At 37.9% G+C, this 16454-nt stretch overlaps 3 protein-coding genes across 3 annotated transcripts in view; all 3 read right to left on the bottom strand.

Annotated features, from left to right (window-relative positions):
• LOC148913958 (agrin-like) overlaps positions 1–4551 on the bottom strand; it is a gene marked incomplete at its 5' end in the record, with an annotated part of 13283 nt that extends 8732 nt beyond the window's left edge. Inside the window, 5 exons of the mRNA XM_089025662.1 lie at positions 783–998; positions 1763–1967; positions 3164–3292; positions 3538–3747; positions 4335–4551. Of these exons, the coding sequence (XP_088881788.1) occupies positions 783–998; positions 1763–1967; positions 3164–3292; positions 3538–3747; positions 4335–4551 (977 nt within the window). The remainder of the gene's footprint in view (positions 1–782; positions 999–1762; positions 1968–3163; positions 3293–3537; positions 3748–4334) is intronic.
• A 369-nt stretch (positions 4552–4920) lies between these two features.
• Positions 4921–9497, bottom strand: LOC116301765 (agrin-like). The gene is made up of 7 exons (XM_089025661.1): positions 9064–9497; positions 8477–8692; positions 7974–8183; positions 7352–7567; positions 6524–6735; positions 5669–5879; positions 4921–5270 (listed from the first exon to the last, which is right to left on the bottom strand). The coding sequence occupies exons 1-7, from the start codon at positions 9392–9394 to the stop codon at positions 4993–4995; spliced, it is 1674 nt and encodes a 557-aa protein (XP_088881787.1). The 5' UTR covers positions 9395–9497; the 3' UTR covers positions 4921–4992.
• Positions 9498–10441: 944 nt separating this feature from the next.
• LOC148913957 (uncharacterized) overlaps positions 10442–16454 on the bottom strand; it is an 83742-nt gene continuing 77729 nt past the window's right edge. Inside the window, exons 77-82 of the mRNA XM_089025660.1 lie at positions 15571–15786; positions 14859–15062; positions 14069–14281; positions 12512–12736; positions 11554–11772; positions 10442–11052 (exon numbers count right to left, since the gene is read on the bottom strand). Of these exons, the coding sequence (XP_088881786.1) occupies positions 10655–11052; positions 11554–11772; positions 12512–12736; positions 14069–14281; positions 14859–15062; positions 15571–15786 (1475 nt within the window). The 3' untranslated portion in view covers positions 10442–10654. The remainder of the gene's footprint in view (positions 11053–11553; positions 11773–12511; positions 12737–14068; positions 14282–14858; positions 15063–15570; positions 15787–16454) is intronic.

Genomic DNA, 16454 nt, shown 5'->3' with positions numbered 1-16454 from the left:
TATGCCGAGGTTGGAGGAGAGGATGAAGATTTCTCCTCAAAAACCTTTTCTTTTTATAGGCCTCCTCGTTTAGGACTTAACTTAATTTTTGAAGCCCCCCTCCCAAAACAACCGATGAAAATGTTCAAAATCAAATTGAGGGTTGTATCGTCGTGTACGGGAATTGTCAGGGGAATTCTATTCAAATTCAAATTTCAAGTAATCGGCTAGTAATCGTACCCTACGATAGCATAAATTAAACTATAATAAATATTTATGTGCACGCGCTGATGATACATCGTTTAAATATGACTAAAAAATGAAACCACCCAACCGAATTCACTTCGTGGTCTAGGGGTTAGGTTTAGGGTTAGGGTTAGGGTTGGCATTGTAGTAGTTCTTTGGTGCCGAAGGTACCGAGTTCGATTCTTGGTGTCTTCACTTAATTTTTTTCTAAGTGAGGAGAACCGAAAATTTCTAAGTCCCACTCGTGTGTTCGGAAACCTATGACGCACTTCGTTAATCCGTACACGACGATAGTACCAAATTGAGAGCCCCCCTTGTATGCATGACAAAAATTTAGAGCCCCCTTTCATGACTAAAAAAAGATTTCGATCCCTACCCCTCACAGCAATGTTTTTTTTTTCTCGCAACGACTTCAGATCCCAAAGAAACATTTTCGGCCTGAATTGGATTGCCAACCGCTCCATAACAAATCTATTTTTTATCAGACCTTTTTTGGCCTTTTCGGACTCCAGAACAGCCATTTTTCTAAGAAACTTCTTTTTGCTTTAGTTGCTTACTTTTTAGGAATATCGAGGCTTCCAACACCACCGATGTAGTAACCAGAGTCAAGATTGAGGCTTGTGAGCCCAGCTTGTGCAGATCCTCTAACTACATCACCGTTAAGATCAAGGGTGGCAGCAATACCGTTTCGAGTTATCCGTAACTGGTTCCACTGATTCATGTTAATATTCTTCGAGCTCACTATCTCGACTGGGCCTTTGCCAAGGTTATAGCTGTGGAAAAATGAAAATCATTTATAAATAACTAGCTGAGTTCTAACGCGCGCTCTGATTGGTCCAAATGCTATTTTAGATGAGAGTATCAACAATAGACCCATTGCATCAGCACGTCGGAATGCAGCTCAATTTGGAGGACAAAACAATAGGTTTCCAATTTTCAGGAGATTGGAATTCTTCTCATTTGTCCTCCAAATTGAGGTGCATTCCGACGTGTCACATGACACGGAATTTTTTTCTAAGCAAGGACGCTCTGAATCTGATCTTTCTTAAATTTGCCGTTTTATATTGATCTAAAAGAGTTAGGATGAGAGAACACGAGAGAAGCCGAAAACCACTCTGCCTGATATCGTTGTTTCCTACGCTTCTCTCTTGTTATGTCAGCATCCCACATGTTTAGATAAGCTAGAGTATCATATCTAAAACGAACAACTGTTTATAGGGATATTTGATTCGAGAACAAGGCGAAATACTCCAGTTTCAAAGTCTCTGGTGCTCAGGGTCAGCGTCGATTTTGTGTAGAATATTCATGTCTTCCAGTGAAGGTCCGTGGAAGGTGTTTGTATTGTTGAAGTTGTGCATTCTTTACTTTACAGTTGGTATTTGCGAATACTTAGACAATGATTCGAGGCTAGCCCTGAGTATATGAGTCTGTAATCAAAGAACACAGGGGCAATTTGTAACTCGAAAACGTTCTTCTTGAGAAGAAAAATTTTCAGTGTAGCTTAGATGCTTTTTAAAATGAACACTATTAATTTTACCTTAAGGCAACTTCTCCTCTTCGTAGGACAAGGTAAATGTAATCGTACTTTCCTCTACTGTCGGGTGTTTGTGTGGCGTACAAAAGAACACCGCTCTGGCTTATAGGTCTAAAGTCCATCGAGATGTAAGTTGTTGTGGGAAGCCCAGGGAACGTACTGTAGTAAAGATAGCCTACTCTAGTTGGACCAAAACCAACGGAATCTCCTGATAATATAATGTTATGATAAAAAAAAAAAAAAAAAAAAAAAAAACGATGTTAGGAATGAATTGGAATAAGCCGTTTGCATGATGGCGTGATTTTGCTAAGATGCATGTATGGTGGGATAAGTAAATGGGAAGATGGAAAAAATATAGGCCGATCTTTGTTTACGTTTTTTCCTCATTAGCATTAAAAAAATTCAAGCTACAAGCAAACCGACTCCAGAAATCGAAAGAGAATGTCTTATTTTAGTAACTACTGAAAATTTGAGAGTAATATGTTCAATATTTTGGAAGTAAAAGTTTTTTGAAAGCGGTATGATTTACAAAGAAATGTATGGTCGTGTGGCAAGACTTGTAGCTCATGGTTTGCTTGTAGCTTGAAATCTTTTTATGCTAATGAGGAAAAATCGTAAACAAAGATCGGCCTATAGATGGATGGATGGAAAGGAAGAAAAATCTAAATGTCTGGGCGGATGCTTTTGGTTGAAGGAGGAATATAAATGTGTACTAAAAGAAGAATTGGATTAAATAAATGGAAAAAAGATAGAACGATGGATGAAAAAGATTGATGGGGTATATGGATAAAGGGGATTGAATAGATAAAAGGATGGATGTAGATATTTCTATTAAGACCATAATGAATGAAGCCAGACGTCTAAAATATGTGATGGTCGTGTTTCGAAGACCTTTTCTTCCTGTACAAGGTGTTGCCATCCGGTCTTTGTTTCTTCATACAGTGATCATCACGCTCGGCAAAAACACGTCAAATCTCTAGCTATGGTTCAAATAACTTTTCAATCTCAATTCTAACGTTTTTGAAATGCAGTCATAATAACAGGTCTTCTTCTTTTCTTCTTCACAATCGCAGGTTTTCACTTTTTCTGGTCTTCAATTTTGGCGGGAAGAGGTCACGAACAAAGCAATTACAAAGAAATTTTCAAGTGATCCAAATTTTATTTCTAGCCTCCGTTGCAGACGAATTATGTGGTTCCCTTCCCTCTCACAACAGGGAAGCAAACCACATGAAAGTCTGCAACGGAGGCTATTCTAAACTTCGAGGTGCATACTTATTTTGGAAAGTGAATTACGTCATTCTGTTTTATTTTTAGTATCGAGATTTTCGAACCATTTTACGACCCAGAGGTAATAGAGAAGTAAGGTAAAGAGAAAACAAGGATAGAAAAGAAAAGAACACTTACCAGATATGTTAGTATTAGATGAATAGAGGTTAGTAGATCTATGGAGTAAGGCATTGGAAATAGAGAGGTGTAAAGAGCGCTTGAATTGACGATGCTTGTTCTGTTGACCACAAGAACCATCAGAACATTCTAGATGAAGATCCAAAAGAGATAGTGAAAAAAGGATCAAACAAACAAGACTGATCGATGAGAAGAAACATAAGGGTGCTTATATGCTACAAGGAATGTACCATAATACAGATCCTCGACACTAGACAGAATTTCTGGTAATAAAAGATGCAGTCCAGCTGATGCATAATTTTTGCGAGAGAAAAAATCCGAAAAACGTATTGAAGTAAAATAATGGATATGCGATCGATTTCGAAAGCTCTTACCGCACTGTCCTCTGTGCTTCACAACGATACGTCTCTTAATCCTACAGGACTCTTTCTGCAGAGTGCACTCATTAGGATAAGTAAGGTCATTACTTCCACAAACAGGATTGAAGGATAATGGACACTCTTGAGGACAAACACACTCGAGACTTCCATCTAGTTTAGCTTTACAGGTTGAATAGTAGTCACATTTAAGAAGAGCACAAGGAGCTGAGGGGAAATAAAGTCGAACAGAAAGGTGACAATTATAGGGAAAAAAACAAAGGGCATAGTCCATATGAAAAACGTCGTATCCCTTGAGATACCCTGTTAGTTCATCATTTATGGAAGACAACAATGCTTTCATTAGAAAGAGTATAGAGTATAGAGTATAACGAAATTAGGGATGTTCCAAAATTTGAGTGTAGTAATATTAAACGATAAAAAGCTACAGCTGTTAGAGACAAGAGACAAGATAAAGAGAAAACATGTCTAGTAATAGTAAAAAGGTTTACTCAAGAAAATGTGAAAATAAAGTCAAACAAATGCTTAAAGCCAAATCAAGAATGGGACACTAATAGTATGTTGGACTCCGACGAAGGACTAGCGTCCGAAACGTCAGTATTAGTGCAAGATTTTCCTACAAGAGCTGATAAACATCAAGAGAATATTATCATGTCCTTGGCGGCTTCGTATTCAAGTCCAATGTGTTAATCATAGGGCAACTATGGGGGTCCCAGGACAATAATTTTCTAAGGGAGCTAGCTCTACAAGAGCTCAGATTATAATACATTCATATCAGACTTGAACTAACTTACTGCAAGCCCCTTTCTGCAGCATCACGAGGTCTTGTCGCTTTTTACAAGCCTCTGATCTCAGAAGGCATTCATTAATGTAAGTGCGTCCATCGCTGCCACAGACCGGTTCAAATAACAGAGCACAAAGTTGTTGACACACGCAGACCGCCTGACCATTTTCTTTCTCGATGCATTTAGAGTAGAACCCACACTTAGTCGAAGAACAACCAACATCTTTTCACAAAACAGGAGAGTTGAATTCAAGAGGAGGTCGTATGAAGAATGAAAAAAAAAATTAGTTATTATATTAAAACTGTATCGGAAATTTTGCGATTGTACGTCATGTCATCGCCGCCATCGATTTAACTCTCTCGGGAATTATTACAAACAAACCATCACTAGTTAACCTAGTTATAATATTGTGTTAGAATTAGGATGAGGTTGGGAAAGAGGATCACGAGGATCTCTTTAGAACTAAAAATAATGATGGAAACAACGATGGCAGTCGTTTGAACCAAAGCAGAAACAAGAAAGAGACAATTGAAAAGCGATAGCTAATAAATCTTTGGAGAAAATGAAAAAAATATTAAAGTGGAATATGGTGAAAATAGCAAAATGGGGTAATGGAAAACGGAGACTGGAAGTCTGCTCTAAGTGCTGAGGTAAATCGCAGTGGTCTCTAGACGTACCAAAGAACACAGCAGTGGTTTGAGAAACACAAAGAGAATAAAGATATAGAATAGAACTTACAACATCGGCCTTTGAAAGACACAGTGAGCTTAATTTTCGATTTGCAGGCATCGGCTGTCAGCGAACACAAGTTGATGTATGTCTTTCTATTGCTTCCACACACAGGGTCGTAAGTAAGAGGGCACTTTTCAGGGCAGGTGCATACTTGTAAGCCGTCTTCACGGACCTCGCATCGAGAACCATATTGACAGTTGGTGTCTGGACAAGCTTAACGAAAAAGGACTAATGAGGAAAAATGGAAAAATGATGACAATGCTGTCAGGCATGGAAAAAAAATGAAATTTGATGATGCCTAATGAAAAGGATTGAGCACTTTAGAAATTTTATTTAACAATGTTTTTCTTAGAGTCAGTGTGAGAAAATAAAAGAGCCCTAAATGAGAAAGAATGAGAATTTGTTAGAGAATGCAAGTCAAAGAGCCGTCCATTACTATACATCATTGTAGGGTGGGAAATCTTGATAAGAAAAGGCATTTCCACCCTAGAACTACCAGGGGGAAAAAAAAAGAGCTGCCAAATAAATCAAACTGACACCAAGCTAGTGAAAACAGTAAATATCGAATCGTTTGTCAAATGTGGATGAATTGTGATTAAAATTCAACTTACAACATCTTCCACGGTAAACTACAGTTATTGTAGTTCCAGCCAGACAGGCTTTTCGTAAGAGAAGACATTCACTGAAGTAGGACAAGCCGTCATTACCACATACTGGTTCGTACCGAAGGTTACAGGTTGGGCAGACGCAAGAGGCGGTCTTGTTAGCGTGACGAACACAGGTAGAGCCGTATTGACATTTAAGCGCGTCACAAGGGTCTAATAAGTGATAGCAAGAGTAGAGGTTTTAAGAGAAACATGGCATAGGAAGTACGTAGCCAAGTTTGTGAAGCTTAAGTTATTGGATGCTATCACATTACTTCTCATCAATACCAGTGTCGTCTTTGGCCATCGGCATTATCGATACCATTAGATTATCAATGTGATGACCATCATGAATACTATTACCATCATCACCACCACCACCACCGCCATCACCACTTTCAACAACAACACCACTACCAACAACAACACCACCAACATTGCTATCATTGTCATCATCACCGTCGTTATTGATGACATTAGATTATCAATATGATCACCATCATGAATACTATCATCATCATCACCACCATCACCACTATCAACAACTCCAACATTGCTATCATTGTCATCATCACCGTTGTTATTGATGACATTAGATTATCGATATGATCACCATCATAAAAACTATTACCATCACCAACAACAGCAACACCATTTCTATTATTGCCATCGTTATTGATAAAACCTTACCATGAAAATTATTTTAACATCACAACCACTCACACAAAAAAAAGCATTGCTATCATTGTCATTATTACCATCATTATTGATGATATTAGAGTATCAATTAGATCAATATTATAGAACAAAAGCGAGAATTACCCTCATACCATAACACTTTCCCTGATGAAGAACTCCAAGATTACTCTTCATTTCACAAGCTTCTTTTCTCAAATTGCACTCGTTCAAGTAGGTTTTGCCATTACTGCCACAAACAGTGATGTTAGAAGGAGGACAGTATAACGGGCAGGTGCACTGGTCAGACAGACAGACGGAAAATGGTGGGCAGCTTTTACTGCCACAAGCAACGTTGTCTAGGAGGAATGTTTAAAAAGAGATTTTACAGCGAGATAGAAGAAACTAGAGAAGTAGTTAAAGAAAAGTGCGTAGAAAATTAATTTTGTTATATAAATTTACAATTTTAGAAGTAAATTTAAGAAGTAAATTAAAAACAAGCTGTACGAAAGAAATTAAACAAAGATCCAGACTAAAAGGAATAACTCAGAAAAACTTACTACTGCAATCAAATATTGAGTTTTAGTAATGAAACATAACAAAATAGGTAATTTTTACTAAGAACACAAGTTGTAATTTGGAAAGAGAGATAATTAATTAACAACGACAATTCAAACAAACCAAGAAAAGAAGGAACGAAGAAGAGTCCTTGGTAAGGTAATTTTTGTACAAGAAAGTTTACGAGGTCAGATAACAAGAAAAAGAGTGGAACGAAAACTATAAACATCTCTAACTTTTTTCGATTCAAAATCGTAGCTCTGCTCATGTTGTTTTAACTAAAAAAACAAAAAAAAAACAAAAACAAAAAAACAAAAACAAAAAAAAACAACACACAAAACAAAAAAAAAACAACAAAAAAACAAGAAAACTCAGAAAACATCGCATTTGAAGAAATCTATGGCACGACCATCCTACCACAAACTCCATCATGTGCAACTGTGATATTTTGATTCGTAGTACATGACTCCAGTTGAAGAGCACAGACACTGAGGTACGTTTTGCCATTCGTTCCACACACAAAGTTGTAGCTGAGCTGACACTCAGATGCGCAAACACAAGTTGGTTTGTTGTTGGAAAGGAGTTTGCATTTTGCATAGGGAGGACATCTCTTGGCAAGACAAGGGTCTGGCACTTGTTGGGGAAGGAAAAGAAAATGGAAAAGAAAGAAAAGTTCAGGAAATTAAGAACAAAAACACAAGTTGGTTTGATTTTAGGACGGAGTTTGCATTTTGCGACATCTTTTGGCAAGATAAGGGTGAAAACGGGAAAGAAAAAAAACAAAAGAAGAGAAAATCAAAACAAAAAGAAACGTTAGTATTTCTCTAGGAAGAAATTGGCGTAGCTTGTAAACAAAGGTAAAATAAAGGAAAAAAGAAAAGTTGGAAAACTAATAAAAACGGCATACGAAGACAGCAGATTTCAAGGCGAAGGTCCAAGTTTGTAAAAAAAAAAAAGAAAAAAAAAAAAAAAAGGAGAAAAGATGTCTTTTAGCTGTAAAAAATTATAGTCCAAGTAAGTATTTCAAATCAGAACTTACGACACTCTCCACTATAAGCCACAGACAGATCACTGTTATCTTGGCAGGATTTCAACTTCAGAAGGCAAGTATTGACGTACGTTTCGCCATCTGTGCCGCAAACGGGATCGTACTTCAGCGGACACTTTGAAGAGCATGCGCAGCTCGCAGTCCCATTAAGGTGATTAACACAAGAAGCATATTGATGGCACTTAATACGGCTACATACGTCTAAATTGAAAGAGTTAGAAGCTGATAGGTAAGACATGTAGTCTGCAAAGAAGAGATAGACAGACAGACAGACATACGGACCTACAGACGGACAATAGCAGACTAGACAGACCCAGACCTCGGAGATATATCAGACAAACAGACTAAACAGACAGACCGACAAGATAGACAGTAAGACCGATAGAGAAACAAATCAGATAAAAAGAAGTAGTTTAAGGTCTAATTGACGTATAGATTTAAAAGTTCATGACAGACAGATCTTTATCCAGGCATTTTATTAGATAAAAACTTACCACATTCCCCTTTGAAAAGCACTGTAATATTTTGTCTCTCTCGACAGGCTTGCGCCTTCATTGCGCATTCACTCGAGTAAGTCTTTCTGTCGGAGCCACAGACAGACGCGTTTGTCTGGTCTACGGGACATTCAGTCAAACAGATACACAAACCCGTCCCGTCAGACTGCGGGAAACACTTGGAATAGTATTGACATGTCACAGTAGAACAAGGTGCTGGGAGTAGACGAATGGAACATACAAAGATATAAGATACGAAGGAAAGGAAAAGTCAAGAGAAATTCAAATAAAATAAGCTAGAAAATACGGAAAAGGAAATGAAGAAAAAAAAACCTTTGGGAATATTAAGAATGGAAAGTAAAATCGTCCTTGTTTTGCGAAGGCAAAAAGCCTGTGGCCCTTGAATTCCTCCATGATTGAATTGGCATTTACAGGATGATCGAATTGGTAAGTTAGAAATTCTAACAAGAAAACTAACTATCTTTCTAACAAGAAAGATATTTAGAAGAACTGCAGAAAACAAGGAAATATGTCTTGAAATAAGTTGAGAAAAGGATGGACTTATTCAAAGGTATAGTTAAAAATGCATAAAAAAGTCTGCTTTTTTTCCTTCAAGGCATTGTCAAGAGTGCTGTTACAGTTTATGGAAACTAGAATAGCATCAGAGAATTGTAGTCTCTTAGACCAAGCTTCTTTAAAGACTGACCATAACATGTACTTACTACAAAATCCATTGTGCAATAAAGAAACACTCCCATTTGATTGACAGGAAGCCTGTTCGAAGGCACATTTATTGGGGTATGTTTTACCATTGCTTCCACAGACTGGTTTATAATCCAAAGGGCATGACTTGCTGCACGTACACTCAGCTCGTAGGTCGTCGTTGAGAATGCATTTTGAGTAGAGTGGACAGCTCATGTATGTGCAAGGATGGACTATTTAGGTAAAGGTAATAGATATAGGCAGAAATATTGAATAAGGGTTAAGCATTATTATCACAACGTATGGCAAACGGGAAGGCTAGAATGGCTAGAGAGCTAGAGTGCTGTTTCTAATACAAATTATATATAAGAACAAAATATAGAAGTACTAAGAGCGACAGTGAGTCAGGCAAATGAAAAAAGACAGACAGACTGGCAGGCAGAATGACAGAAAGATAGATAGACTGATGGATAGAAGAATAGATTTAATATGAAGAAACAGAAAAGACCTCCAAGAAAGAAGATAAAAATAGAAACACTTTGGTTCTCTTTTCCAAAAAAAAACTTTCCAAATTTTGTATTTTCATCACATCAGTAGCATGATGTCTTCCACCAACTAAAGGATCAAGCGAATTATGAAATAATCTATTTGGAAGCCAAATCTTGAATCCATCCAGTCATGAAAACTTTGGCATGATAATTTTGGCGGGAACCGAATCACGATAAAAAGTCTTGACCATCCTTCGGTCGGCAGCCAGGCATCTCCAGTCATTAATCGTCCACCTGTTTTTCTTGCACATCACAGTAAAGTTTTAAAAAATCCGATTGTTTTGCGTGGTATGTCGTCCTATTTACCATGGCTCTCGACCAATCAAGAAAGCGAGAAAATTTAAAGTTGAGGTAAAAAAAATCTTTTTTACAACAAGTGACACTTTCACTTACCTCGTGCTGTGGATCATCAGCGTCGACGCATCGAGGAGGGAAAATAAGAAAGAAAAAATGTTTAGCTCAAGACTTGGGAAAAATATATTCTAATTCGTGACACTATGACTAAGATCAAACGTCGAACTTCACATGAGCCGAACCTAATGACATCAAAGAAGACCGCCTCGTTAATCTTTGTATTAGTTAGGATCAGTTCATGTGAAGTTCTACGTTTGACCTGAGCCTAAGTAAAAGAACTAAAGGACCTTCCGTTATGAGTCAAAATTTACTAATAAACTATGAAAGATAATTGCATGACTTTTGCGTGACCTTCTATGACCGTGTGAGCTATAAAGCATGCGTTATGGGTATATTGGAGGCGTATGCGCAACGCGGAAGTTTAGTATTGGCAACAAGTACAGATACTGTTTTGTCCCAATAATTTTGATCTGAGTTATAGAGCATGCGCCATAAACGTGTTTGGAGCGCCTGCGCAACACGGAAGTATCGTGTTTGCAAGATCGACGAAACAAATACAGATCTAGCGCTACGTTTATGATTCTGCTGTCAGACCTATAGCGCCAGTCAGAACTATAGCGCATGCGCCATAAATATGCGTGACGAGCATGCGCAACAAGTTAGCCTCGTGTACTAAGGTTGATATGATCTTATAAAAACATACAATAAAGCTGAAAAAAGAAGTGTACAAAGGGTGCAAAAAATGCTGATCAGACTTACCACACAGTCCCTTGTATCTGACTGTAATTGATATTTGCAGGTTGCACGAGCGGACTTGCAGTTCGCATTGGTTTCTGTAATCTTTGTTATCCGACCCACACACTGGTTCCAAGACACTTTTACACGAAGCAGAGGTTGGGCAGTTACACTGAGCTTTACCATTGACCATAGAACATGTAGAGTAGTATTGGCAGTTCTTGATCTTGCACGTTTCTAGTTATAAAGAAATTATTTCTTTTTAGATTGTTGTAAAGTGTTTTCAAATATTTGGCTTTTAGTCGTAGTTAGCCTTATCGCGGGTTCGATTGCCGGCTGAGCAACATGTGTGAGCTGATCTGTTCTCAGTCCGTTGCCACTAGGGTTTTTTCCGGGTTCTCCGGTTTTCCTCCCCGTAAAAATTAACACGAGAGACACGAGGGGTGGATCCAGAATTTTTCTAGGGGATCGAGGGTGCACCATCCGGGCATTTTGTTTTAGAAGTGGGTGCGGCCTTTGCTCACAAACTCAAACACCAATAATACAGTAGATATCAACACCACTCCCCTAATTCCACCCCTGAGAGTTGACTGTCGTGTGTTGTAAATGGATAATTCACTGTAGTGGTAGGTCGTGTGGAGCGAACCTCAAGGAAGATCCCTTTACGAGGAGTAATGGTTATAAAATATAAGATTTCTTTAAACGCGGGCTACGTTTAACTAATGCTAATCCACCTACCGCATCGTCCTCTTCGAACAACCTTCAGTGCCTGGTTGGTCTTGCATGCGTCCACTCTCATATGGCATTGACTGGTATAGGTCTTCTGATTACTGGCGCAAATCTCTCCCTTGAACACAGCGCATTCACTCAGCGATGGACAGACGCACTGCGCTGTTCCGTATATTGTTGTAATACACTTGGCGTGTATGCGATGGCACTGCGCGAAGGCACAGGCAGCTAACAGAATATAATGAAACGAGAAAGTAAGCTTTGCTTGATTGCAATAATAATAATAATAATGATAATATTAAAAATGTTTATTTTCGAAGCAAGGGACTGGGTCCAAGTTTGAAAAAACCAAGTCAGTAAACGTTACCCCATCACAAAATAGAACAGCATACTATGAGCTTGTTGACAAAGTTTCAGGATGTTTGGTCGAGAAAGTAAGCTTTGATTGATTGTAATAATAATAATGATAATTATAAAAATCAATTGTAACGTTTTTCATTTCCCTGAGGATGGCCGAGTAGGCCAAAAGCTCGGATCATATTTATTAAAATTTATGGTTGATAAAACGAACTATTATGAATAATAAAAATGTTTATTTTCGGAGAAAGGGACTGGGTCCAAGTTTGAAAAACCAAGTCAGTAAACGTTTCAGAAAACGCAACCTCATCACTAGAAAGAACAGCATACGCGCGATTAGCCTGTTGACAAAGTTTCAGGATGTTTGGCCTTAAAGAAACATTATGCTTGAATGTTATGAGCATTCAAACCCTGCCAAAATTACTAAAAAAAAGTATGGTTTCCAGCCACGTCAACTGAAACCCAGACGTTTTAGATTCATTTGCATACGGACTTAGAGCATGCGCAGAAGAATTTCTCTCGTGTCCGCAGTTGCGTAAGTGGCAGTACACATACTAACAGGCTATGCTATTTTTTTTAAAGAAATCACTACGAATTATGATTTACTCACCGCAATACCCAACATTTTTGACTCTAACGAACTTCTTCTTCGGGCAGTTCAAGGCGATCATGTAACACTTATTCCTATAGGACACACGGTCATTACCACAGACGGGGGTATTTTGTTCAGGGCAATCTTCGAGTCGAGGACATTGGCATACGGGTCTTCCAGTGGATGCGTCACATCGCCCGTTGTATGGACAGTGGGTAAGAGAGCAAGGACTATTGATTTGACCTGAATTTGAAACATGAAAATAACAGAACAAACTTATTCATTGCAAACACTACCTGTCAGAGTTGAAATGTAATTTAAACCACGATGAGTATTGGGGCTTCAAAAGGTATTCGGGCTGAAGGGTGTTCTGGATAGTGGATATCCTGGGCATTTTTATAGTTTTAACATTAGTTTGCTTTCTATGTATTGTTTACATATATATATATATATATATATATTTGTTTGAGAAGAAAAAGTCAAGACAACATTTTTCCCGACAAGCCTGTTTCGTGAATTGCTTCACTCTTCAGGGGATTTAATGATAAGAATATTCGTTACTATCATTTACATAGAAAAAGTATACATAATTAATTAGTGGATGTAGTTTAGCTGTTGCGTAATAATGCTTTGTTTCTGTGGCGGCATGAAGATACAAGTTCGTTGCGCTTATTTAATGATGAGAGTTCCGGTCGATAAATTATTAGAAACTTTTCTTTAAGACAAAGGTTACATCTTTTGCTGGAGCTGTTGTAGGCGGAGCTTGAATATAGGACGCGCCATAAAATGGAGTAGCTGATATTACCGTTCTTGAGAGTCCAGATGTATTTGCTGAGTTCAGTCGAGTTAAAAAAAGCAACAAACTTAAGCGCAACGAACTTGTATCTTCATGCCGCCACAGAAACAAAGCATTATTACGCAACAGCTAAACTACATCCACTAATTAATTATGTATACTTTTTCTATATAAATGATAGTAACGAATATTCTTATCATTAAATCCCCTGAAGAGTGAAGCAATTCACGAAACAGGCTTGTCGGGAAAAATGTTGTCTTGACTTTTTCTTCTCAAACAAATATTCTGCTCTACTTCTATCGATGTATTGAGCACTGTTTTACGGAAAATTGATTCACAGATTTCTTATATATATATATATATATATATACACTCGATTGCAGAAACGTTGTAGTACACATTTATACATTTATACAAATACCTAATGAGATGCATATTGCGATTTTACTTTTTTAACCCTCAAAACCAATTAATTTATAATCTGTAGGATATAAAACACAAGAATAAAATATTTTGACGTTCATTGAATGAAACAAATAATAAATAAAGCGAGTTTTCTGTTTTGCATATCATTAAATATACTGAATAAATTAGGTATTTGTATAAATGTATACTACAACCTTTCTGCAATCAAGTGTATATATATATATATATTTATGCATAGTTTAATAAGTGAACAGGAGTGTTTTATCAGGTTTTAGACCTGATAAAACACGATCTGCGAGTTCATTGAACGACTTCAAAAATACCACAGGGAACCCATTTCCCCTCACACTTACCGCATTCTCCATTATGTACGATCTCAGTCGTGGGTGGTCGAATACAATTTTTCACCCTCAAGTGACATCTACTGAGGTACGTCTTGCCATCGTTGCCACACACTGGAGAATTGTCGCGGCACTCGGTGAAATCAGGACAGATACATTCAGCCTTGTCACCAGGCATGACTACACATCTCTCAAACTCTCCACATCTTTTGTATGCACATGGATCTATGGAACCAGAAAGTAAGAAACAATAATTAATACCTGAATATATAAAAATAGGCATAAGATGAGGAAAGGGAAACTAATGGTAAAAAAAAAAAAAAAAAAAAAAAAAGGAAAAAAAAATAAAAAAATAAAAAAAAGGAAATCAAATAAATTGAATCGGAAAATAAATAAATTAAACACAGAAAGGGATATAAATAAATTAAGTAATCAATTTTTTTTATTTTTCTGTCTTTTTCTTTTTTTTTTTTTTCTTCCGTCGTATAATTTCTTTTCTCTTCTTTTGTATGAAAGAGTATGTGTAGGATTTGCAAATTTATATGTATATATGTAGAAAAAAAGGCGATAGGTTATTCCGACATGGAAATGGTTTCGTTGAATACAAAGAACATTGAATCAGTGTCAACACTGAGGACCACGCTCTTGAAGAGAATAAGAAGCAGAAACACAAGTCATTCCAGCTATTCTTGGATCTTGGAATGACCTATTTCCTATTGCTTTTCGCCTATTGCCTACGTTTTAGATTAATATAGGTGTATAAGGCGATTACAATCCAAACAAGTTCAAATCCTTTGCTTACCACAGGCTCCCTTCTTCAGCACGTACAATGATGTTTGCGTGGTACATGCCTCCAGTCTCAGCATACATTCACTTGTGTACTGTTTCTTGTCGCTACCACAGACCTGGCTACCGGGCTTTGTACAGAGGGGACACCGACAAACCGGCTTGTTGTTAATGACTTGGCATTCGTGGTATTTATCGCACTTGTGTGTTGAGCAAGGATCTTGAAAAAGAAAAAAGGGTAAGAAAATAAGAAATAGTTAGTACTTGCTACCGTCGGTGTATGGGTAGACAGGTCAAAAGAAACGATTAAAGGAAAAAAATGAAAAGTGGATAGATGGATGGATGGATATATGGGCGGACGAAATGGTGGCGTATCGGTAGCTCACTCGTCTTTCACTTCTGGGGACTCGGGTCCAATTCCTGGACTTAACATCACATGTGAGCAGAATTTGTCTCAGTGCAGAAAAGCTGTCTCTCCCTTGATTCGAGGGTTTTCAGCCCAGAGTTGTTTCAGTGTTCAATCTGTGAGTTAGCCGTGCCCTGACTTAGATCAGTCTAGAGGTTGTTTCAGTGTAGCGATAAGATTTGGATCAGTTGGTTGGTGGGCAGGCAGACCGATGGTTGGATGAAAGGGCTTAAGGGTGGTCTGGTTGTATATACAATTTCATCATGAAGATCTAAGTCAGGCTAATATTTCGAATAATTGGTTCATGCTTTATTTCACCTACCACAATAGCCCTTGTGAAGCACTCTTATTTTCTTCTTCGTGGTGCATGAATCAACCCTGAGATGACACTCGCTCTGGTACGACTTAACATTGGATCCACAAACTCTGTCGACTTTGGTTGAACAATCCAACAAACGAGGACAAACACATCGTGTTCCACCAGCAGATAAGGCTTCACATTTGCCGTAGTACTGACACGTCACCAACTTACATGGATCTGAAGAGAAAAAATAGTTCTGGTGGTATGTAGACCCCTTATAAGTGACGTCAAAGCAGCTCAATTTGGAGGACAAAACAAATGAATTTCAATCTCCACAGAATTGGAAACCTTTTGCTATGTCCTCCAAATTGAGCGGCATTCCAACGTGCTGCAAGGGGTCTATAGATATTTTACTTCCTTTTCTTTCGTATCAAAATGAACGTTTTCTATCGATTACGCGATACAGGAGGCCAGGTATATGGTTTTCAATCAGCTGATAAAAGCATTTGAATCTCATTATTTGCTCCAAATTGCTGGTCAAACACTGACCACCATGTGCTGTCAAGCAGAAAGAATCCTGTTAGTAACTTGCGATTCAGCTGATAAACATTTCGCAACAGACAAAATGGCGTGAAATAAAATCCCGGAGTACTGGATTACGAAGCTTAAAAATGTGCCGTCAACGAAAAACGAAAAATGACTTCCGGTTCTAAAACGAAAACCAATCCTATAAAGATTTCTCTTTTCCTCGTTACAGGATTTGTTGTCCAATGTTCAGATTAAATCATTGAGAACATTTTATGTACTTATTGACTGAGTGGGAGAGCCGTACGGGAAAATATTTGGCTCGAGGTCATGTCGTACGGACCGAGCACAGCGAGGTCCGTACAAATGACCGAGAGCCA

The sequence above is a fragment of the Actinia tenebrosa genome, unplaced genomic scaffold (genome assembly GCF_029948245.1).
Source record: "Actinia tenebrosa isolate PJP-AT-01 unplaced genomic scaffold, QUT_ActTen_1.0 PGA_scaffold0__85_contigs__length_37466705, whole genome shotgun sequence".
Lineage (NCBI taxonomy): Eukaryota > Metazoa > Cnidaria > Anthozoa > Actiniaria > Actiniidae > Actinia > Actinia tenebrosa.
This window is presented reverse-complemented; position numbering and strand designations above follow the sequence as displayed.